This window comes from Apus apus, chromosome Z (genome assembly GCF_020740795.1).
Source record: "Apus apus isolate bApuApu2 chromosome Z, bApuApu2.pri.cur, whole genome shotgun sequence".
NCBI classification, from domain to species: Eukaryota; Metazoa; Chordata; class Aves; order Apodiformes; family Apodidae; genus Apus; species Apus apus.
This window is the reverse complement of record NC_067312.1, coordinates 73,888,826-73,914,779: the sequence shown is the minus strand read 5'-3', so window position 1 is coordinate 73,914,779 and position 25,954 is coordinate 73,888,826. Positions and strand designations below refer to the sequence as shown.

The window sequence follows — 25,954 nt, the reverse complement described above, 5'->3', positions numbered from 1 at the left end:
AAATTCCACAATCATTTGGAAGGCCTTTGGCCTCCTATCATGGATCATTATCAGCATGTCCAGGTTTGGTATAACACGTATGTACTATTCAGAAAACCTTTCTTCAGTGTGTCTGATGGACAACTTAGCACATCCTCTGGAAGGTAAACTGAAGTCACTGCTTTCCTTTCCATTTGGGCTTAAATTGATAAGTGGCTACAGACTTGATAGATCAGTCCTTTGAAAAGCAGGGTCTGTGGCATAATGAAGTAGGACTGCTATTAGGAAGTACCATCCTCTTTTCTATTTTGGCAACAATACTTAATTTGCCCAAAAAAAGCTTTTCAGGGGAACTTTGCAAAACAACAGCAAGTGAAACTCTTCTACCCACAGTGTCTTAGTTCTTAATCTGTGAAAAAACTTGGTGCTGTATTTGAGTTGTAAGATACAATGACTTCAGTGTTTGATTCAAGGGAGATGAAGTGTTCTTACAACTAGTTTTTCAGAAGTCTTTAAATTGAAGTTCAAAAAAATTTACAGTGCTGGATATTCTCATGCCTCTTCCTCCTAGGTATACAAATAATGGTATTGATTATAAAACAGCAGCTTCGCTGAAAGAGGAATTTTCTGCAGTTCACTGCTACATTGTCAGTGTAGTAATAATGTGTTTAAATATAAATGTTAAAAGCAAATAAGCTGTATCTCCTGAAGCTCTGGCTTAAAAATGAACAGATTCTGCTATATTTTACAAATAAATAAATAAAGATGTGGGGTATCAGCTGGAATAGAGACTTCTACAAACTCAGCAGATGCTTTCAAAATCAATACTAAAATTGGTGGAATATGAATTCAGATCAAATCATTCAAGTTTTCTCTAAAACTCTTAATAAACAACTTAAATATACAGAATTATTTGACAGTTTTCACATTTATGAACATTTTATTCTTCCCTTGATGCAGAACTTCATTGCTGTTGAATCTGTTAGAAATTAATGCCATTATGTGTTATAAATTAAACTCATGCCACAAATCAGGAATCAGGTTAGATAAAGTTAAATAAGAATAAGCTTTGTTAGTTGAAGATTGCAAATATTTTCCTAGTGTACAGACTTCTTCAGTTTGACGTACTCCCTCTCTAGTAGTCTGTAGTATTTCATCTGTTACATTATATCCATTATGGTTTAAATGTTTGGTTTATGCTTCCTGCAGCAAAATGCACAATCTTCCGAGAGTTAAATATAGTAGATTAAGATGAACTCACTTCAAATCTTTTCATGTGGCAGCCTGGCCGTGAGATCAAAACACATAAATGTAGGTTATGTTTAATTTCTAAATAGGAGTGTTGTGGACAGATGTTTGAAATCTTACGATGACTCAGATTCATTTGTTGCATGGCTTTCTGCCTGGATAGCCATACTGCAGTTCATGCTATTTCTGCTTTACGGATATATTGCTGTGGTGATGACATATATAATTTTATCATAACCTTTCTGTTAATGGCCTAAACTCTGTCTTCTCTAATGACCCTGCAACCAAACCACATTCAATGTGAAGGGCCACTTCTATCTTTAATGTCAGATGATCTCAGTCAGATAACGTAAGAGATGATCACTGCTTTCCCCCTTTTCTGTATTTCTCTCAACTTTAGCCAGCTAAAGGTGGCAGACTCAAAATTATTGGTATCTTTATTTGATGCAGTGTGCTGTTTCTTCACTGTATGGCTGTCTTTCTCTGTATATGAAACATAGTCAGCTAGGGCTTTTGCAGAAAACACATCAGTGACCATTTTATTTGGATATGTGTTCCCTACTGTGGAGTTTCACAGATAGGTTGCAGTTTTTACAGCTGTATTTTTTTTTTATTTCCATTAAAGTAGCTGTTGTATTGTTACTCAGTACATTTAGATGTTTAGAATCTGATTCAAAACTCTTTTGAGAAAACAGAAAAGCTTGCATAAAAAGATTTCACAGATCTTTGAAGTTGCTTTTATTTATCAAGGTAAGAATGGTAAGAGAAGGGGGACAACATTTTTTGTTTGCTTCCTTACATCAGGATGAGGAAAAAATAGTTTGTTTTTTTAGTTTTAACTTAATTAATCTACTCAGAATGCAAGCTGCTTAATGGTACAGGGGCATCTTTATGGCAAGTTTGTTTCTTTTGTAAAGCAACCATGAAAATGGTAAACCCTAGCACATTTTAACTTAGTTTTCCTCTGGCTGCCTTCTTGTTTATAAACTAAATATTTTGACTCTCCTGTTTTGATACTGCTTATTGCCCCTGGTGTGACTTGTTCAAAGAACTCTCTGTCTGGGGTGTTGCAGCAAAGCAGATTCAGACAGTTCTGCTAGGAGAAGGAAGTGGAGAGTTTTGGTTCCCATTTTGCACTTCTGGAACAGTTTAGGGAAGGAAGCACCTTTACACCTTTTATTGTTCGTGGTTGCTGACATCATATCCTTCCCTGACCACTCTGTGCGTGTTTCCTGCCATTCTATCAAGATTGTTCTGAGCTGCAGAGAAGGGATAGCGGGTGTGCATGTGTGAGTGTGCGCGTGTGTACGTCTGTGTCTGAATGTACAAGTCATCTGCTGCATTTGTCCATTAGCTCTTTTCCCTCCTCAAGGCTCAGATCTGTCTTCTGTCAGCTACGACTGCCTCTCTGCCAAATCATATAGTGAACAGAAGCCCGCCAAAAATGAGGTTCCTCTTTTTGTAAGCAGTCTGATTTTTTTTTTTTATTTGATTTTTTTTTTTATGTTTGGGTTTGCAAAAAGGAGGAATGCTGAAGACTGTAACACCGTAGCATGTAACTATGTGTTTCAATAAGTGCAATTTGTTTGCGTGTAACCATGTCATTATGTTGGAAGGGTTTTTTTATGTGAAAAGTTACTTCAACAAAACTTCTGGAATTATTTTCAGTTCCGTTTTAGATTCTCTTTCATAATTAAATCCTGCAGTACTGTTTGAGTTTTGTAGTACTGTCAACTTCTCTAAAGTGTTCTTTATTACCATTAAGGAAATTCAATTTATCAGTTAACAGGAACTTTAAATACTTAATATGTAATCCTTAATTCTGCAAAACCTTCAGAAATTATTGAGAACACAGGTAAAGTCCTAAAGCAGCCATGGGAATTTGCTGGTCTCCAGAATTCTTCACATTCTGTTTGACTCAGGAGTCACTGGCCTTTGAAGGTTGTAGCCCTTGAATCAGATGTCTTGATTTACTTATCTGAATCTAATTGATTTGGAATCAATCCAGCTATCTGCTTTATATATGTACATGTGCAAATGTGTATACTAATGAAATGAATCTAACTATAGGCAAACACAGAGTAAGAATAGCATGTGAAGCAGGATGTTTTGATATGTATATATCTGTAAAACAGTAAGACAGAGAGCATACCACAGCATTGCTAGTTTGTTTTTAGTAGCAGTAAAAATAGGAGGTTTTTTTTTAAAGGAAATAAATTTGCTTGAAAAAAAAATCTGAAGTGCTTTTATTTTAAATTAGACTACTAACCAATAAGCAAACAGGAAAGAGACTTTTTTCATCAAGGCAAGAAAACTCGACTTACTGAAATTCTGTTTAATTGCAAATTGTATGTTGGATATGTAAGACTTAACACATTCTGTCTTCTCCTTCAGATTCCTTCACATTCTCTCAGATTGTATTATAATATTTAAGAACCAAATCATCCTTGTTCTTCTTCATTTCCCTGCATATCTATTTTTCCTCTTAAAATAAAACTAGTATACTTAGTGGACTACTGCAGGTAAATTAATAACAAAGTTCCGCTCATCAAGTGTTACATTAATTACTTTAGGGTAATTTTGTGTAGATCATAGGAATTTTAAGTGACTTTAAACTGTTTACAAAAGTTCCTGTTGTTTTAAAACTGGTCCTAAATGTGGAACTGGTAAGTGTGTGGGAGGGACTCGACATATTGCTCCTCCATTAAGATTTTTTTTTCCTTCCTGGTAGATTTTCTCAGTATTTGGTGATTTTATTGAACTCATTCAGCAGCAGCATTTTGATCTGGCAAGCAGCTCTCATCCTTGCTGACCTGTCACCACTGTTCTAATCTGTCCACCCTGACCTTCCACCTTGCAGTGAATAGGAGCTTAGGCAGGCGCAGTGGTGTAAGCCAATAGTGCTACTAGCTTCAGCTGAATGAAAGGCAAGGAAATTGTTCCATATGCATTTGCTGTGGATTAGTGTATTGGCTTACTGTTACAGAGAAAGCTTGTTAAGACTCCTTTGGGTCCCGCATGTGCATGGGGAACACCATTCTAACTTGCTCTTTGTATCGGAGGTAAGGCTATAGGAAAAACAGGAAAGAAAACCAGTCCGAGGAAATTTAAAACTGTTTCTAAAAATAGGCTGGGTTTGTTTGTCAACACTGAATATCACATAAGACTTTCTCTGAGCTTTGTTTGGAAAGGAAAAAAAAAAAGTTTTATAAATACATTAAATCAACTTCATTTATTTCAAAGTTTAGGACTTTTTTGTCGCAAGGATGATCAAGTGCTGAACTGTTTTCAAATAAGTAAAAAGCAGGAAAAAAATAAATTACAGCTTGCACACTTTATTACATTGTTAACATGAATGGTTCCATGCTCTGCATTATGGTAATGATTTAGACATATATAGATATGCTTAGCAAATAATAGAAAAAGGCATTTGTGTGCAGAAACATAGTATTATACTTCAAAATTAGCTTTGCCCGGCAGATTAACTATATCATAGTCGCTAATTTGGAAGATCAGATGTATTGCTTATTTGTCAACTCATTTTTTTTCTGAGAGTGGTGAAGCACTTGAGAAGCTTAAAGTTTAATGCATGTAAAGAAAATCACAAGAGAAGTGAAGATCAGAATGAGTGAGCTCTAGCTTTTCTACCTCAGCGGGTTTGAATCAGAGCCAAATAATGGATTAAATGGCCAGGACATTGGCTTAGTGTTACGTAAGATATTGTGAGAATTTATCAGGTTGGCTGTGAGACTGCGGCCTTAAAATAAATCAGGGAACACCAGCTTCTGTTTTAAAGTTACTGGGTTTTTATTTCCCAAGCAATATTTTTAATACACTGTAGAGCTAACGTAAAAACATTAAAAAATCATTCTCATTCAGTTTTTTTTTTTCCCTCTCCTGTATTTAAAAGCACTCTGTGCTGTTTTGTTAAAAATATTTAAATATAAAAATATGATAAGCAAGGGTTAAAAAGGGACAAAAGTGCATCTTTTACTTTAGTACAAGACTGAACATTATTTCTGTATTTTCTTATATTTCTTTTATTGCTAAAAATAATTTGCATACATTAGAAATTTATGTTGGGATTTATGACATTTTGTGAAATGTGGAATGTGCACTGCATTGTGTATTCTTACGTATTGCATCTACCTGTCCTTAGTTTTGTGATAGAACGTGTACTGTAAAGTTCAGAGAGCTGGTATTGGTGCGTTACTGAAACTGTGAAAATATTTTTCAAAATATTCTTAAATTATCATCTGTCTCTGTTATTCCATGTTACACAGCTTGGCTTTTTGTGCAAGAATTTTTCTGAGGAAAGATGTATGTATTTGCTAGTCTTAAATCATTTGTCAAAACCTTTTAGAACTTCTGTTGAAATGAAATGAGGGAAAATACACTACTGTTTTCTTCTTCAACTATCCTGAGTAATACTTGGACTAATATATATTTTTAAAGAATAATATTAAAATTTTGGAATTAAAGTAGCTGACATCTCTGATATATCAAGTAACATTTTAAAAAAGGTCCATCCTATTTGCATAATGAGGGACATTATCACCTCTGCTGTCAAAACACAAGATTGTTTTCCCTTCAGAAACGAATTAGCTGGCCTACTTAGCATACATAGGTACGGAAAGGTTCATTAACTCTCTGATTTAGGTAATTTTTCATATTAGAGCAGTGAGTGATACTTAAAACTAGAGACACCTAATTCCATTAAATTTTGGTAATGTGGATTTCAGTCCTTTTTTCACTTCTGGATATATTTGTGGGTTCGTTCATAAAAATAAGCCTTTGAATTTATTTGTTATTTCTCTAGGTATTATTTCATAGGTGCATTATTTTTTTATTATCATTTACTTGTACTTTAAATTATCCTTAGGATACTCAGACACTCCATATAATAACTTTCATCTAGTTATCAGTTTTGTAATAATATTTTATTTCCTTTCTGTGTTTAGCAGGAACGGAGGCAGGGGACTGTGAACTGAGTAGTGCAAGTGCTGAAGAAGGAGGTTTGTTTTGAGGAAACGGGAAAGAGGAAGAAAAGAGAAGGGAAAAATACATAATACTAAGGAAGAAGGAGAGGAAAAAAAACGGGGACTATGGGGAGAAAAAAGATTCAGATTACAAGGATTATGGATGAACGTAACAGACAGGTGAGTAGCAAAAATACTGTATTGGAACATTGTGTTGTATTTCTAAGGTGACTTATAAGTGATTAAAAAGTTGATAACTTTGTGTACATATACATACCTGCTTAAATGTATACATATACACATTGTGTGGAAGGCTATCAAAGAAAAAGTACTTTTGGAAGCAACCAGAAACCTCACACAGTTTTTTCTAGTTTCATAATGTGTAGTTAGGAATTTATCAGTTGAGGCCTTGATTCTACAAAGACTGATGTGTATGTACTACTTTGGGCCCCTTCTGCGCTTGCTTTGATTTCAGTGTGCAAAATACATGATTAAGCACATCTGCAAGCTGTTACAGGATACAGGCTTGAAGTACTGTATTTTGAGAACTATTATAAGTTTATTTGCAGGAGGTCTTGCATTTAAATTCATAGATCCAAATTACTTATGTTTCTACATGTTTGCAGTGATTTTAATTCTGCCTTCTTCCTATATAAATGATACTACTTCATAAAAAGTCTCATATTTTCCTGTCTGAATTTGTAAAAGAATGTGAGTAGCCTAACATCTTCTAATACCTGCATACAAAAATATTGACAAGTTGTAGATAGAATCATAGAATCTATGTTTCATAAATATGAAACAAAGTCTCAGCTACTGATGCTATGTCTAAATAGGTCCAGCAGGACTGGTTAATTAACTGCTTCAGATAAAATGGCTAAGTAGCTGTATATTATCAATACTATCTCTGCTGGTTAATGGTCATAAATTAGAGAAACTGCCTTCCTGTTTTCAGAAAAATAAAGTTCAGCAATTGTCATCTTAAAATCAGTGAAAAGCTGCTGCTGTTTACATTTGATGTAGTGGATAGATGTTTTGCTGAAACTGTAGGTTCACATGTGAGAAACTGGCAACAAAATTATTTAACATTATGATTAGTGTTCTTAATACATTTTGCTGCAATTTAGGAGTAATCTTCAGTAATTGTTTTTAAAGAACTTGATACCAAAATACTATTAATATATTAGATATAATAATTTGAATCATAAATTTCTTCATATATGCAAGGGTTTTTTTTAAGAAGTAATGTTATTAGTCTTCAAGGATTTTATAAAGCCATAAAAAACTGAGCTATGGCATAACAACAAATTATGACTTTTAAATATGCTTTCCAATAGTTCATAATTTTTGTATTGTTAGTAGGCACTTGTGTTCACCATGACGGAAAATTATGTATAAAAGCGAAATTAAATTTATGATGGATATTTTCTTTTGTTTTCCCTAGAGGTTGCCTGTTGCTGTGGGCCAATCCAAAAAGTAGTAATTGTATCACTATAAAACTGTCACTGTATTTATTTTAATTTATTTATACCTTACAATTGAAATGGGATTTGAAATATTGAACAGAATTTATCATTAAACATTAAGACACGAGTTGTTTGAAACTTTCCCATACTTCCGCTGTTTCTTTTTGAGGTCAACCTGAATTATTTTGGAAGTGATACTACAAATTCTTTGTCATTAGCAATGTTAGTTCATACAATAGCTTCAGTGTCAAGTTGCTTACTCAAATATAAGATTTACAGAGAACTTAATCGCCATTTTTTTCAATGAGATATTGTTCAAAAGGCTAAATTCACTTTAGAAATTTAAGACATCTAGTCTTTCAATTCAGTCAGTAGAGTGTCAAGATTTCTAGCACCAGCTTTTAGAACTAGTAACTATGAATAAACCTACAACACTAGGATACTAACAACTATAGTGTTGGTGCAGAAAGCATTTATCTTTCTAGCATTTGATAATATCCCATCATGCTGATTAGTCACGGTGAGGCTGAAGGAATAGATTTGCATTACTTTACCTTCCAAATACAAAAATTGTCTTGATTCTGCTTTTGATTTCTATTAATATATTGAAACATAATTTAGAAAGTGTTTCTACTGGTTTTACCTTCTGCATTCAGTGCCCTGATTTTAAGCCAGTGAAGCCAATGAAAATATTTCCCTTGATTCATTTGTGCTGTGGGATCAGGCTTTCTAGTTGTAGTGATATCTACATGTTTAAATAGAACTAGACTTCCACTAGTAGCTGATTGATCTTTTTACCATTTGTATGAGATAAGCCCCCCTCTTTCATGGGGCTTACTAGTTCTTAAAAGATAATCTATTCCATGGGCTATTGCTGCCTCAGTGAAGCTGCATCAGTTTATTTGTTTTCTAACTTATACACTTCCAGTAATCTTAAAACAGTAACTGGTTTACATTCTTAATTTTTGTTTTAATTGATTACATAATTATATTTGAATGCATAGAAAAGATTAAAGGGTTGCACCATAAGGAAAAAAAAAAAAAAGGTTGAAAACTTTTCATAATAAAATTAAGATACCAGCTGAAACACAATTCCAGAAAGATTACTTGTAGCTTCATTTACTATTATATGGATGGAGACGATTTTCTTTTATTTTCTTTCTTACTACCTCACAGAAAGATGTCTGCAAGAACAGCAGCAAATCTGTTCACTTGAAACTTCCTTACTGTTACTCACATTCAAATTCAGTGTGGTTTCACAATACAAGGCATGTTAGGTGGGAATATGATACACATGGATAGTGTATCCTCAGCTGTTTTCAAGCACATAAATTCTCTGTGGGACACCACATGCAGGGAAAAGTAAGTGGAACACATCAGAATCAAGGGGATACAGCAATAGTTTAGTTCTTCTGCTCTCTCCTAGTGAAAAGGTGAATCTGTTTGGATAACAGAGTTTTTGCAAAAGGGTTTAAGATTTAAAAAGGGCCATGAAAGGTGATTTCTGTCCTTGCTTTTACACTCCTTCCCCAGTGTCCTGACTAGCTATTTACATTAACCATTGAATGGAGCACTTGTTCTACTAGTATCAGCACTGCTTTCTTCCACAATACTGTCTGCTGTTGTAGGAGACTCCCCAACTGTTCAAAGTGCTCATATGACTGGATTGGGAAGGACAGAAATAGTGCTGACCTCCCTTCCAGAAGATTCCTTCCAAGCAAGTCTACCTGGTTGAATTTGTGTACTTTAGTGACCATATATTAAGAAGTGTCAGTTGAAACTGTCCAGAGTCAGATACCTTACTGCAAATTTCATGAAAATGTGCAATATGGGGATATGATCTGCACTTCCCCAAGAACTATTTAAAACTTTGACATTTTGAGACAAGTTAAAGGAAAACTTCTGCAACCTAGACATTAGAAGCCAGGTCCTTTTACCCTGTGCTGCATAAGATCTCTGTCATTGACCTCAGTGAGTGAAGTATTCAGGCTTTTAACTAAGAGGAGCCATTAATTTTGTGTTGTTTCATGTGGGCTGCCAGTTGGCTGTATTTTTGTGGCCATTAGAATTATGTGGTGACAAAGGAGGCAAGGATGTTTGAATCTTCTGAGTAATCACAAATACTCTGCAGTTGTGAGAGTTTCAGACAAGCCCATCTGAAAAATTCCCTTTCCCTCCTTTTTTAGCCACAGGGCGAAGAATTTTAAATAACTGCCAGGCCTAGAGTAAACATGTATTTACTTGTGTAGTTTAGTTACTGTCATGAAACTAAATGGAAATTAAAAGTCCCAAGAGAAGCCTGTTATAAGCAGCCAATGTGACCAGAGACTTTATTTTTATTATTGCGGCACTGGATAATGTAGTAGTCTTAAATGTGGAATGAATCTCTGGTAGTGTTGCTTAGGCTCATGAGACCACAGTATCCTTGTCAACAGCCTATTCAAGTAGATATTATATTAGTTGCACCACTAACAGAATTGATAGCCAAAAATATCAGCACTGACATCTGATGTTGGAAGCTCCTGACTCTTACTAGTTCTTTGTGCAGAAGTTTCAATTGGCCAAATTGGAGAAGGCTGCTATGAAGAATCCTGTTTTATTTGAAAAAAAAAGAAAAGAGGGAGGGCATTTGCAAAAACATGGGTCAACATATGAAAGAAAAATTGCATTAGTTAACCTCAGAAAAATCCTTGTATTTTTTCTATTTAATAACTTTGAAATTTTTAATGAAGGCCTTTTGTGGTCTGCTGTAGACTGAGATCATCTGAAACTCTCTTTGCAGCAGTACAGGCTGGGCTGCCCAGATCTCAAATAAATAGGTGTAATGACGTAAATTATATTGTATTACTGTCATAGAAGGTCACTTACAAAATATCTCATTAAATCCATGGGCTGTGAGCTAAATCCAGAGGAACACTGACCCAGGAAAGAGGGCTTATTGACCCACTGACATTCTAGTATCAGGTCTGGAACACCTGCTCTCTTCTAATTCGCTGTTTTTCCTATGTATTACTAGCTATCAGGTCTTACATGGCGATCCACCATTTCTTATCCCTTCGATCATCTAAATCATTAGTTCTGCACTTTTGTCTCCTGCTCGTGAAGCATGCTGTTTTCAGATTCACAGCTAAAACTGAGTTAAGCTTATCTAATGATTCTGCATACCATTTAAAACATACCTTTCTATTTGTAATGAGCTGCTGGGAGCTTAAGTATTATTAAATACCATAGGAAGTGTACACTTCAGCATTAAGGTGCTTAAATAGAAGACATCCTTTTTAAAAGCAACATATCTATGTAACCCTGAGGTACGACACTAACAAACTCTTGCTGTTTAACATTTTCATTCATAGACTGTTTGTCATTCTTTGATTCCAGAAAATCTGTAAAGCCATAAACCAGACTTACTGCAGTTATCAGCTCAATAGAGAACAAATTAAAGCAGATAAGTAAAGTGAGGTTACGGGGCAGGGGAAGAATATCCCAGAGGGAAATGACCGTTTGCAGGAAGACCTAGATTTGTTCTACTGACTTCGATACCTAATGCTGTTAGTTTCAAAACTAATTTCAGCCTCGTGTGTCTATTTTTATCTGTGTTTCAACTCCTTTTAAAAGGAATGAGTAAGAGACTATCAACTGAATCAGAAACTCCCTTGTAGAAAGAGAGAAGAGCCTTGCACATGAGCACAAGTTAGATAGAATACTTTTTTTCACTAATTTCCTGGCATTTCAGTCTTTGCAAATTGGGTGTCTTCATTTTATCCAATATCTTTTTTTTTTTTTTTTTTTTTCCCTCAGGGAAATGTTTTCCTGTGAAAACAGCTGTTAATCTATGCAACTAAGCATCATTCTGTTCAATGAATGTTTGTGTTACACATCACATGCTTTTTATCTTTTAGGTATTCAAATTCCTTTTCTTGCTTACGTTAAATTGCACACAACAGTACATATACTTCAAATACAGAATTACAGTTACACCTTGCTCCTAGTTTTTTGCAGAGGTGGGGTTAGGTTTCTGTCAGCAAAGAATACACCCCAAGTTTTCATTACTCCTAAATTGTAGTGATCTGTACAACTCTGGCAGCACATTTCACTTTATACTGGACTATCTGAGAAATAAAGTCTTAAGAGAGCTGCTGAACTGAACTGTGGTTTTCTAGAACACATTATATTTAAGTGTGTTTGTATTACAAATGTATGTTCTGAGCATAATTTAGAGTGGATTAGCATAAGGTAAATATTTAGGTCAAATTACTTTTAATTTGAAGTGTGAGCAAGAATCCTAAGTAAAGAGAGTGCAGTAGTGAATGAGGCATCTGCCAGCACAGCAGAGCTGAAAACCAGTGCAGACACGGGCTCAGCCTTGCTGTCTTGCAAGGAATAGGTTGGAAAGCCCTGAGGGAGAAAGAGCTGGCGGTGGGAAGCAGAACTGAAGCCATTGTGGAGAGGAAGAAGTTACACTCTTCCTGTTATGACAGGAAATGCAGACAAATGTGCTTCCTGACCATTTGCTCAGCAGGGAATGAAATATTCTTTGACCTTTACCTTATGAACATTTTAGCAGCACAGAACCAGTAAACATGTTTTTTTTACCCTAAACATCTATTTGTACCTGCCAGAACTGGTGATAGCATACAAAAGAAGAAAAAAAAAAAAAAAGAAAAGAAACAATGTTTCTTGTATATTTTATTAGCTACTATGACTTTGATAGAGATTATGAGGGGTTTTTTTGCCAAAAATACATACATATCTGTATATCTGTATAGAATAGACTTAATTTTATCTCTCTGATTCAACAAAAGGAAATGAAGTATCAGAGATTAACCATTATCCTTGCAACCCTGTCTGCTTCTAGATCTTAACTTCTAAGTTAAAGTGGGAAGCATATTGATACTGTCTAACCTACTAATTTCTGAGCTCCTATCTCATCTGTTAACTAACACATCTTCCATTTCCCTTCTTTTTACTTACAAAGAAGAAAATTGTATGAGACCCACCTTCATGTGTTGGATTTGGGCAGATTGAATTACATCACTATTTCAAGTATTCGATCTGTTATTTATGTACTAATATACTAAAAAGGGGGTGTAACACACAAGTACAAAACCTCCTTTTTTATACAGATTTATCATGAACATTTTATTTTTCATAGCTATAATTTTAGGGCATCCTGCTTAGAACTGCTCTTTATCTGAACTATTCAGCAAGTTGTAGCTCAGTATGCTTGAGGCTTTCTGGGACAATAGCTCTTTTACCAGCACAAATCACTGCTGTCTCCTCCCTGTAAATTATGCTGGAGGGTTATAAGAACATGGAAGCAGGCTGCTGAAGGTCCTTCACTTCTCTTTAAAGGGTCTTTCATTTAATATGGCATGCCCAGCTAATGCATAAAGGAAGGTTTGTTTGGAGTGAATCCTGCGCTGGTGCTGCTTCCCAGTCCCACCGAGGGTTAATGTAAAGATAACCAGGCAGCCAGGCCTCTTCATATGACAAACAGATCTAAATAAAAATCAAATAGGAGGAAGGGGAAGAGAGAATATGACAAGAGCTCTTGCCTCTCCAGTAGTAGTTTGGGATTTCAGTATACGATAGGATTAGCTGCCTGTTGTTAGTGACATTTTAGTCAAGAGCCCTTTGTTTTCCACATGGACAACTTGAATTTATTATGTTTGAAGTTGGATAGATTGCTTGTGTAGCAGCTCGTATTTGTCACATGCATCGTATCTACCACACAGTTGTGCTAGTCCCTGTCTCAGAGATGAAATAAGAACAAGAACAATAATATTTATTCTTGACCAGGCAGTGGCTCTATCAGACGCTTCTGTGCATCAGTGGTCCCTGATTTTCAGTAATCACTCATATGTGTTTAACAGCAGGAGATGCATATGGGAGGCACTAGGTGCAAATTCCCTGTTTCTTTTGTTTTCCTGTGTCAGCAGATATATATATTTATAATCAAAATAGGAAGAAGCAAGGGGAATGCTTATATTTTGCCACTGACTGGACTGAATTGCTTGAAAAATCACAGGACTGCTGCGTTCAATACACAGAATGTTAGCACATATGCTGTGGCTGTTAGTGACAAACATGGAGTGCTGTTACCACTCGGCCTCCTGGAGTAGATGAGGTTTCAGGACAAGTACTAGAAGAACCTGAATTAAAGCAAAAAAATAAGCTAAAATTTAATAAGTCCAAACCATTCCCACCCAAAAATACAGAAAGAAACATGACAAAGGTAAAGAAGGTAGCCTGAAGGCTTTATTAATTTAATGGGATTATTTATAGCTGTTTCTGTTCCTCCACCAATGTATTAACATCTGTGAGAAGCACATAATTGTTGTTACAAAATTAGCTAAATAAAGACTATTAGCAGTGGCCACTATCACCATTTACACACACACATATTTAAATTTAAATTTCAAGGCATGAAAGAATTTATACTCACAACAAAGCAACATTACCTTCTAGTTTATTTAGTCTAAGTTTTACTTACTAGCAATTAAACAAGGAAGTGTGCGCTTGTCCAAACTGCCCTCTAAATGGAGCATATCACAGTGTGTACTATGCAGGCTTGAATTCAAGCTATCTGCAGCCCCACTCATTGCAATGTCTCGTCCATAAACCACCTCTCAGAAGATTTTTGCAGCTTTATGCATGAAGAGCAAGTTGAGAGGTGTTTCCGTGTTTCCACAGTATTAAAGAAGATCCAGAGTTGAAGTGGAAAAACATCCTTTTAACAATCTCCTTTTGTCAATGTCTTTCCTTGAGCACATACAGTGGGCTTCACCTTTGGTTAGAATTTCATCCAAAATGTATGAAAAGCTCGCCTTGATTTATGTTAAGGAAGCTAGAAGCTGGCTACTTCACTGTTAGGGTTTTGTTGGGTTTTTTGTCAGTTTTTCCCATAGTTGAGAGCAGTATCTGCTTTGCTCACAGCCTGTACAGTCATCAGCATTTGTAATATTTCATATACAAAAATGCTTCAGTAATCTACCCTCTCAGTACCACCATTCCTATTATGAGGGCAGTTTGCCTCTGAAGGTTTTAAAAATAACCTTTAAATAAGTAAAATAACTACAGGACTAAAACAGACAGAAATATACTAGTAGGTTTTTGATTAATACAAAGAGATTGAATTAGGTTATTTTTTTGTATGTTTCAGGGGTAAACTCTGCACATTGCTCTTTTTGCAATATATAAAAACTCTGCATAAAAGCAACTCATAACAGTAATTAAACACTGTCAGTGATTCAAACCTTGTGTTTTATGTACACATGTTTAAAAGTTTTTAAAGACAGTAGAATGCTGGTCTTTTATCTGATCCACTTCCTGCCTCCACTCCACTCCCATTCTCCCCAGTTCTCACACTGTCATTGTAAAATACTACATCTCTGAAAAAGAAGGACTTTCCAAATAGCCTGCCTCCTAAAGAGGAGAAAATTTGTGAATTGAAAAACATCTAAAAATTGTCAGTGGTTTAGACAGCAGAGATAATTAATCACATCTTGACAAACATTGTCAGGAAAGAACATGTAGTGATTTGATTTTTCTGCTTAAGTAAAAAGTTAAATATTAAACAGATATTGAAATGCATTAATTTTTTTGGATGTCCTTTTTAAAATATGTTGGTGAATTGTCTCACTGTGTATGTTTTCTTTCAGCCTCACCAGTGTTTTTTATGTCAAATGGCAAAATAACAGTCATTGTTATACAATGCTATCATGACTGAGAACTTTGAACACAGTATATAATAATAAGACTGTATGACCACCTGGATTTTTTTGGTACAGTAACTACATCTACTCGAAAGTTTGTGAACATGCAGATTGTGTCTGTCTTGTTCATTATCAGCTCTGAATCAGTTCAAGTGCAGTCAGAGCTTCTTAAGTGTAGTTTTCACTCTACTTTCCACCTAGAAAAAATGAGACCAAATATTTTTTAAAATTTACATTAATTTTTGCCACTTGGCAAATCTTCTGCAATAGATACTTTTCAGTTTCTGTGGGTGTATCTAGGCTAACGTAAAGAATGGTTAACAAACTGAGGCACAAAAAAGGTTAAGTAATAAAGATGATGTGTTATATTATCCACAAACTGTTGTAAAAACAGGACAATTTTATATATATTTATATATATATAACATATATATGTAATACATACATGTAAAGGTAAGCCATCATGAAAGGCGTATTTTTTTAAAAATGTAATATTCCAGATCACCATAGAAACAATCATAGATACAATTGTTTTAATGCACTTACCACCATTTGTAGAAAGCATTATCTGAAAGATTTAGAAAATGTTAGAAAGATCAAAGAGTTAAAAACAAATCAAATTCTGAGCAATTAAGATTATGTTTTAAGGAGAAGGAAAAAAAAGTCTAGCTGTTTTTCTTTTTTTCACTTTCCACAAAAAGGAACTCTAACCACTGTCATTCTGGTGATAAGTATTATGAAATAAGTATGTGCTGTGCAGCACAGCTGTGTGGTTATTCTAAATGTTCGGGAGCACCTAAGAGTAAATGCAAACAGTGGCTTTAAAGATATTTCTGTACTGGAGTGTGCTTTGATGGTAAGAAGCTGCAACATGCTAAATTCTGAGGTTTCTGTGCAACAGAAACCATACTGTACAGAGACACTCCACCTACAGCCCTGTGGTCAAGAAGTTGATTGAAAGACATTTTAGATGCAGAAAAATATGTTGAGTTAGTACATTTTGTTTTCTGTGTGTTTAGCTTTTTCTAAGACATGCTTACATATCTATATATATATATATATATATACACTTCAACAAATGTATTGCAATTTTCTGTAATCAGAGAAAACATTAAAAGAGTATCTGAAAGACGAGGGTTCTTTTCAGAATTTGAATGAAGTTTTGTTACCTATCACGTCAAGCATCCCAGATATCAAAAGCCATTGAGACAGACAAAAAAAAAAAAAAGTAACTTAGTATCAATTATGCTTAACAGTACAGTACTGTGAAAATGTGTTTTTAAAATGCTTGAATAACAATATTTAGTGGCAATCCATCTTTTCTTAAGAGTACGTTGACAGAGGCTAAAGAGATTGAAATTACAATAAAAAGAATAACATTCAGTATACATTTGGGAGAATAAATGTTCATAGCTTTGGCATAGAGCCTCATGTTTCTGAGATAGACTAGCAAATAGGGATTAGCAATACTTAAAGGTCACATTTTCCATGCCTTGATGTGGTGGGATTTTAAGGTAGTCTAGGGTTGCAGTTAGCATTAACTTGCATTAGGAGTGTGACAAGATAAAACAGCAGCCATATGAACCGTGTACAGGAGAATCTACTTGCCTCAGCACTAAAGTTCAGAGGTTCTACTGCTTAAGGGTATTAAAGAATGGAGCAACAAGTGCAGGATTAGGCAGGACTATAAATGCATTGCATGCCTGTCCTTGACATATCAAATACCTTGACTACTAGCAGAACAGTATTTTTGTCTTAAAAATTATTGTCATTGAAACTTTTATGATAAAAGATGTAGGTATATAAAAAAAAAATCATAGTCATTGTATACACTTAATGGAAATTTAATATATGACGTAACAGAAGTAGAAAAAATCCACCATACAATTGGCTTGAACATTTCATGGTAGTTTCTCATTTTAAGTCACATGTCTTACAGGAACTTGTAAGTTAGTGCAGAAAAGAAAAGGGAAAAAAAAACAACAAAGAACAAACAACATTTATTTCAAAATGTGCAGGTCTTTTCATTGTCACAACAGTCACTGTGAGAAATTAACATTTTGTACAGAGTAGCAATATTTTTCATACTGTGCAGGTTTTGCATGGTGTCAGGGCATTTGCTGGCCTACAGAGAACTTGTACACACATCCCTATTTTTCCTATGCAGTATGACCCAAAGTCCTTCATACTAAAAAATGCCAGTTCATGTATCTAAGCATCTAACCTGAAATGAAATAATGTATGCCGCATATGTGTTTAGAAAAGACTGTGTTTCTAAGGTGGTATTTGTTGCTGGTCAGTGTTGTTTCCTCTTCATTCAGGCTTTTAAGTTCTCATTTGTCACATGGGTGTTTGAACTTTTAACACTAGATGTGTCTTCAAAATTATTGTGAGGGTGTTTACTTGAGCAATGTATCTCTTTTACGCAGCTTAAATGCTGTATGAACTAATTTCTTCATTAAAAATCTAGCAGGAGTTTTGGGACATGGAATCAAAGTCAGTAATTCTCAATAATAAGAACTGACTGCCAAAATCTGAACTATTTCCAGCTGTAAATCTGAGGTGCAGTTTTAAAATCCACGGTGCAGTTTTAGAATATTGATGTGAAAGATGCATACCATATAAAGAGTATATTAATTTAAAATTTATAGAGAAAGATGCAATATTAACACTTCATAGGGCTACTTAATGAAAATGCTCTTTACCTGTATCTTGAGTTTTGTGCAGCCAGAATTCGGTATATTTCATCACTTTCATAACACACCCATACATTCTGTTTTGGAACTATATCTATATTTATGCATTTGCCTTCTGAACTTGTTCAATTCAAAGACTACAGCAATCACACATTTCCAAAAAAAGAAGGGCTACAAAGACCAGCTTGGGGATTTTTTTGACGGACTTTTTTCTCTTCTTTTTTTTTTTTTTTCTCCAGGTGACATTTACGAAGAGGAAATTTGGGTTAATGAAGAAGGCTTACGAGCTGAGTGTTCTGTGTGACTGTGAGATTGCTCTGATCATCTTCAACAGCACCAACAAATTGTTCCAGTATGCCAGCACTGATATGGACAAAGTGTTGCTGAAATATACCGAGTACAATGAGCCGCATGAGAGTCGAACGAATTCAGATATTGTTGAGGTAAGATCTCATGTTCTGGGAGGATTCTGTTTTCACTTTGCTCTGAGGCAGAAGTACTCAAAGTGAGAGGCCTGATCTTCTTTATTGAGGGCTGTAGAGCATACCCGGGAGGTGACATAGCAGAAGGAGAGCAGAATAGGAGCAGCAGACCTTGGGGGTGGTGCAGTAGAGACTGGAGGGAATCCAAGTCTTTTGTGAACCATAAGTTTTATCCTCCTGAGTCTCACACGCTCAGCAAAAACCCTGCAATGGGATCACTGCCTCCCTGTTGTCCCACATTCTGTAGTGCTTTGTCCCTTTGTCCCATCAGTCCTCTACACACCTGGACCACTTCCTCCTAGCTGAATCTGCCCATTGTCTCCTAGTCGCTGCCAGTGATGTGCTCTCCAGAAAGCACGGTGTGCCTTGTCCCCTTACTCCAACAGTTTTAATGTACTCCATCCATGAGGAACTAAAAAAATACACTGTAAAAGACATAGAAGAAGATCTAGAATCGCTGCTTTATGGCATCTAATTGACCTGTTTCATTTTTTTTGTTATTTACAAAGGAAGGAGGTTTCACAAAATGCATGTGAAGTTTACTTACTATGACAAATGTTTCAGCTCTCTCACACAGAATGCTGCCTTTATATAATAATAGCAGTATCAAACCAACACCATCAGAACACTGGAGACACCTTGTAATTAAAAAAAACAACACAATAAACATATAGGAAAATTTGTATTTCCAATTACTGAAGATTATTAATTAAAATTTAAGATTTTCAATTTTCAGCTTCTAATGTTTGCAGATAAGTCAGCTTAATTTATAATCACATGCAAAATATATAAAGCTTTGAATGATTTTGTTGTAATAGCAAAACATTCAGAGTACTATGTAAAAAATTGCTTAGATAACTTACACAAATTTTATTTTCAAAGCACCTAAATGATTAAGCATCTAACAGTATGATTGTAAAAGCTCTTGAAAGGATGAGGTCTTGTCTTGAAGATCAGTCGAAATTTTTTCATAAATGCTTCTGAATACCTTGGCCTATACAGTTAGATTCCTTCAGATCTTTTTAAAGGTATTAGTTTCATATTTTTATATAATCTGGATGTTGTCTAAAATGAGACTTTGGTGATTTTGGAAGCTTCACCTGGGTTAGCCACGTATTTGAGACTATCATTGAAAGAAAATAAGGTTGTAAATTGCACGTGAAATATTTATGTTGGAGAAAAAATACTATAGAATAAACATCATTATACTTTTTACAAGATGTTGCAGTCACACCACCATAGATTAGCAAAGTTTGCAACCAAGAAATTCATATCCCTTTTCTGTCCATCCTTATGTAAACATATAGGATGATATTGTTTCACTTCCTTCGTGATCTCCCGGCAGATGTTCTCCCTTGTTAGGAGAGTATGAGGTTCTGACAGCAGAACAAAAATTTATGTGAGTTAAGACTAAGAGGAAAGTACATTATTTCTTCCTCCTCTCCATCATCTCTTTTCCTTTCTTACTTCAAATCTCCTGTATAGACATGAAGCCTTTCCTGTGACCTAGCTCTGGTAGGCCCATGTCCTGTCCAGCAGAATTCAAATTCTGTCCCCAGAATAATGTCCTGTCCTTTTTGAGTGGCAAAAAGCCAGAATATTCTTGGCAGGAAAAATTTCCTGTGATATCTTTACCTCTTCCTGCAGGTTTTCTTGTGGGAATAGGTGAGTAAGCCAGCAGTTAAGGATTTATTACTTGCTTCACAATGAATGAATACTTTTGATCATGAGAACTATGGTTTTTCAATAAAATTGAGTGGAAATATAAAACTTAAAATCATGTCTATTTTGTTGTAACTCCAAGACATTCCGTAAGAGCACTCTCTGCACCAACAAAGTCCCTTTTCTGCAAAGATAGTGGGCCAGTTTGGATATTCTGACAGGCAATTTTGCATGCAAATATATAATTTTATGGCTATACTGAAAATTTGGTGACCATCTCGTTTTGCTCCTCTAGAAGAAGCCAAATAAAAGTAGGCAATTGGAAGAAGCAGTATTTAAATTGAGTGATCTAACAAGAGGCAGAAAAGGCCAAATTAACTGCGTGGTTACAGTTTCCGTATTTTTTTTTTCATATTTTCTGTCAGCCCTGAATTCAGTCATTCAATCGTTTTGCTGTTAGGTTTTTCAATATTCTGCCTGTAATGCTAAATACTTAAGACACAACAGTGCCAGTACTATTTCAGGATCAATGGAGTGCAGGGTATAGGTTTTGAACAAGAGTTTCAAGTTATCATGCCTGTACTTGATAATTAACATAACAGTTACAAGAGAGGAACAGGGCCCATGGAAGTATGCCATTTGAGAAATGGCTTGACTCTTGGTGTAGTATGGATATATTTTTAGGTACAGGATATAAATCTGTGACACATTTAAATATTTAAATTGATCAGTTAAACTGACTACATTACACACATTTTCCTTGTAAGGAGCCCATTTATTTTTTTTTCACTTCCAGACAGCTAGATGTCACACTTACAAGTTTTTAATCTTGTTCTTCCAGAGCAATCAACAGCAGCTGAGAATCAGACAGTATTATTAAATCTGATAATTTTCTACTAAATGACTGTTCAATAACTATATTTCAGCAGAAGAAAAGGGCATAGCTGTCCTCACAGATTTCTGCACAGTGTTAGAGAAAGAAAACTTTTTTAGGTAGACTTACGAAAATTTGAAATATAACTGTCAACCATACAGAGGTCTTTAATTTAGAATCCAATTTGTGTGCACATTCAGCATAATATTAACTATTTAGTTGCTTTTTGGATTTGGTAGAACTGTGTAATCAGGCATTAGAATGTGGTTTGACTTCTTTGAACAATCTATATTTAAAGAAAATCAAAAGAGTAGGTCTTTAATATGTAGTTAATTACTTTTTAGTTAAACCACCGCTATTCAGATGGAAAAATTACATTAATTTTCTTGTAGGTCTTGCTAAAGCTGATAATTTTATTAAGCAAAATTTTTCCATTTAATTACTAGGATTAATTATATTTAGCATTTCTGAAGGAATGAGTCTTCAGGCTATAATTTGTTACTTGAAGTATCAGAAGACACCAAGTGTCATACTTCTAACAAACATTACAATTTTTCAAAGGAAAAAATATTTTACATAAACATTAGTACTTGTATGACTGCAAATCAAGCAATATGGTCCTACCCAATTTATACATATACAATCTGATTACATCTGTTATACTGTAAAATGGAGTGGCTTAATATTAAGAGAATTCTGAAGTTCAGTTACTGTTAGTCTTCGAGCTATTTTGGTTTGATGATTTAAACAAGTAGCTTATACTTTCTTTACACATGTATTAATTTTATTTACAAATAAACAAAATAACAGAGATGGTCTTTTCCAGATACCTCTTTCAAAATGCAGTAGATTAATGTGCAATTCAGAATATCTGAGTTCTTTAGCTCACAAAAATTATCTACCAACTGAATGCATTTCAGTTATTACCTGGTAAATACAACATCCAGAGGTAACTGAAAGTAAATGTGCACTCATGAAGGAGAAAATATTTGCATTCAATACTCAAGTTTATCCATTTTAAGCAATAGTGCCAATTATTGTGAATCTTACCAGAAACCTGTGTGGAGGCTTTATGATATGTATTAGTTGGGGGGGGGGGGGGGGGGGGGGGTAATTAATAATAATAATAATAATAATAATAATAATAATAATAATAATAATAATAATAATAATAATAATAATAATAATAATAATAATAATAATATCATTCTGAGACTTCTGTTTAGAGTTAACTGGATTCTTAAAACTGAAGTATTCATGTCCTTATCCACCAAACCACTCACACCACAGTTGTTCATTCGAGTTTATTTCTGTTAAAAAAGGCATGTTGGTTGCTTGATATAGTAACAGAATAACAGAACCAGTGCAGGATTCCTTCAACGCTGAGGAAAAAAACATTAATTTCGTCTTTGTGTAGCTTCCAAGTGCTATGTGTAAAGACCAACAACAACATATTCAGCAGCTGTCATTTAAAATCCTGTGATATAATTACTAGATTTGTAATTCTTTACTTTAAAATGGGATTACATTTTCTCTCATTACAAAATCCTGTGGCATTTAGTGCAGTCTTTGGTACTTAAGTGGTGTTTTTTACAACTAGACATCCAATCTGTCCTTAGACATTTGTCAATACATCCAGTTCCTGTCTGCTGTGTCAGAAAAAAAAAATTAAAAAAAATACCTTATGGGTTTTTTGTTTAGCATTATCAACATAACTGTATAGGACTAGGCAATAATTTTCTTATGGCACTGAGAGGGAGGAGTAAATATCAGAGTTGTACAACAGACAGTTATATGCATTATCCATTTTTTACATTTACTTAAAAGGAGAGCAGATCCTCTCCTTGTTTCTGTAAAAGAGAAAAGGATGTAACACACTAATTTCAGTGATATTTCACTGCCACACTACTGTGGGTAATTAGAATCAAGTGCCCAGAGCACTGTGAGCCCACTGCTTAGGAGACAGAAAGGACATCATCATTTGATTGTAGGGGGTGTAATTCAGAGTAGAAATATGGGGAAATATTTTGCATCCTTGCTCCAGATGTGATTACAATCCTGACCACATTACAGTAATCTGCTATGGTTCATCAACTAGGCCATCACACCTTTGCTGACTTAAGGTGAAACTTCCTGCCTGTTTTCTCTCTTGCTGTCCCTTCTTCTTTGTCGCTTCTTTCATGTCAAGGCATCAGCTACTCTCTCAGCTTTAGCAGACCTCTAGTGAGTTTTTACTAAGTCCTGGGTTTGATTCTGTTTTTTAGACACTGAGGCTAAAACGTTGTTCCTTGCTCTGCATGCACATAAATCCACAAATCACCACCTTCATCTTCAGCTCTTTTAAAGCCCCAAATCTATCAGTTTCTTTTACCCTGCTGCTCTTACTGTCCCTCTTTCTCCAAGTAGATCCTATTTCTCTGCTGATTCAGTGGTCACTACCTTAAACACAAGTTCTCTGACTAGGTCAGCCCCTTCAACCCATTTACAGTATCTTCCTTTTTCTGACCAACAAACATCCACCTCCTCAGTTCCCCTCTGCCATACCACTAATCACTGGCAGACTAAAAAGAGGAACCCAAACTTCCTCCATTTTCCTCTGCTAACTAAGGTTCTATGTTATCAGTACTGATCACCCACCAAATCTTCTCTGAATTGTGTAAAGTTCACTACTCAAAACTGCCAATTTGCATGCATGCACACACATGCCCATGATCTTTGCAGCTGTCTTTTATCTTACAATAGAACTCTTCCATGACCTCAGTGTCTTTTCCTTTTCTGAAATACCTCTCTTGCTATCTGCCTTTGGCTCTGTCCTTTGCTGGCATCTGGCTTCAACTAATCCTTTTTCTGTCTCTCTTGTTGTTTTGGTTTGGGTTTTTTTGCTTTATTTTGTTTTGTTTCTACATAAAGGAAGATGTCATCTCCTGCAATATACTGTCATACCCTCTGCTTCAATAAAACCTTACCTTGTTTGACTTCTCAGCTGTACATTGCCTCATTTTGTGTGGTTTATTTTTTATGTTGTGGGTTGTTGTTTTTTTTCACCTGAATACTTATCAAGCATACTATGCCCTTTCACCCACCTCTCCACTCACTCTTTCAATTTTGCTGTGTTTTAATGCACAGTAACAGGTCCCCACTCAAAGTACTTGCAGCCCTACTTCAGACATGGCACAGTAAGAACAGGTAGCAAAATAATGTGGTGATGATGATACGGTAATATGATTTTTCATGTAAGATATGTCAATCCTGTTTCCATCAAACAATGTTTATACCTCTCATGCCAGGGACCATTTTTATGCATTTCTGAGATTCTCTCCATCCTCAACTCATCCTCAGCTTCTTCCTTCATAATCTTTTGCCCACTGCAGTCAAGTACCTGATTCTTTTTTTTTTGTCTTCCTGCCTCTGAAAGGGTTATTAAGTTGTGCTTTCCTTTGTCTCTTGTCTCACCAGCTATTCTGTTAGTCTTCCCATTAGGGAACACTTTTCTGTTACACTTGATGCCTCTTCATCCTCTTTTCCCTTTTCTTTCTCACTGAAATTGGATATGTTTGAAGAAACTTGCACTGGGTAAACTCTTGATTTTAGCGATACTGAAGACTTCATCACAAATCAGCCTGAGCTGCTTTAGAGGACTTTAATTACCTTAGGGCCATTGTGATGGAGTTGCTGGTTGACCATGGGAAAACAGTATTTCTAATTTACAATAGTATGTCACATTTTAAAATAATTTACAAATTATAGCTTGTTTTTCATCAATACTCAGGATCTAGCATTGTCTTTTTAATTTGTTTTGCATAGAGCCATACATCTTCATTGCTCTAGTAGCTGCTGATATATTGACCTTTGGCAGAGTCTTTTCCCTTCACCAGTGGGCTCCGTATTTGGTGATGTAGAATGAACTGAGGATAGCAAGAAAGATGAGTACCATTTGAAGCAGCATTTTCATGCAAGGGGAAGAAGTGAGCTTGTGGATGTGTGAAATTCTCCCCGCAGATTGCACATTCTGTGGGTTTTACAAGACACAGAGAGATCTTTACAGACCTTAATGTTAAGATGCTAAGAAATACCAAGGCTTATAGGATGGTGAAATTCAGACTTTTCTTTGGTGTGTGTGTTATTACTAGTTAAAAAAGGTATTTTGCTATTAAAAAATGTGTATCATGAAAACAAGCAACTAATGATAGATAGCAATGAATAATTCCACAGGTTTGTAGAAGAACTATATTGAATGAAAGATCCGATCACTTTTAGTCTGACCAGCAATGGAGTGTTAATAACCATGAAATACTACAAAGTCTTCTGAAGGCTTGAGGAACTCGAGACTTAAAACTTAGCACAACTTTAGCACATTGGAAGGCTGGAGTTGATGAGGATGGCAGTAAAAAGTGCATGTTTGTGAAAGTATATTGTGCCTGGGAGGAGTGCCACAGTTCTGTTTTGCTGAGGGACTTGCTGCACATTATCCTATTAATTCTTACAGGTGTGCAGTATGTCCTATAGAACATGTAGAATTACCCACTTGGTGTGGAAGTTCTGAATGAGATGAAGAAGAAAAAAAATTCCATCAATTATTTCTAAAGGTCACAGAGCTAATGACTAGCTGGGAGGTTAATTAGATTCTGAAAGCCTCTTAATATCAATTAAGACTCTTATCTGTATATTTGTAGTAAATAAGCCCATATAACTCTCTAAATGTGCTCTTTTTAGGAAAAGTAAGGCAACTGTTGTAGCTTGTTTAATTTAATAAGTGTGTTTTCTTCTTTTGTCATCATAACGTAATACTGCATACAAACAAACTGTGAAATACACACCAACTCAGCTCTTCAGCATTGAAATCAGGGGAATTA

General features: G+C 35.2%; 1 protein-coding gene across 11 annotated transcripts in view; it reads left to right on the top strand.

Annotated features, from left to right (window-relative positions):
* Positions 1 to 25,954, top strand: part of MEF2C (myocyte enhancer factor 2C) — a 141,123-nt gene that overhangs the window by 55,036 nt on the left and 60,133 nt on the right. For 9 of the 11 annotated variants that reach the window (XM_051642562.1, XM_051642559.1, XM_051642560.1 and 6 more), the window contains 2 exons: positions 6,189 to 6,386; positions 18,323 to 18,526. In XM_051642562.1, coding sequence (XP_051498522.1) covers positions 6,333 to 6,386; positions 18,323 to 18,526 — 258 coding nt within the window. In that variant the 5' untranslated portion in view covers positions 6,189 to 6,332. Of the gene's footprint in view, positions 1 to 2,559; positions 2,689 to 6,188; positions 6,387 to 18,322; positions 18,527 to 25,954 lie in introns of those variants that run through there. The other 2 variants (XM_051642555.1, XM_051642554.1) reach the window with 2 other exon arrangements.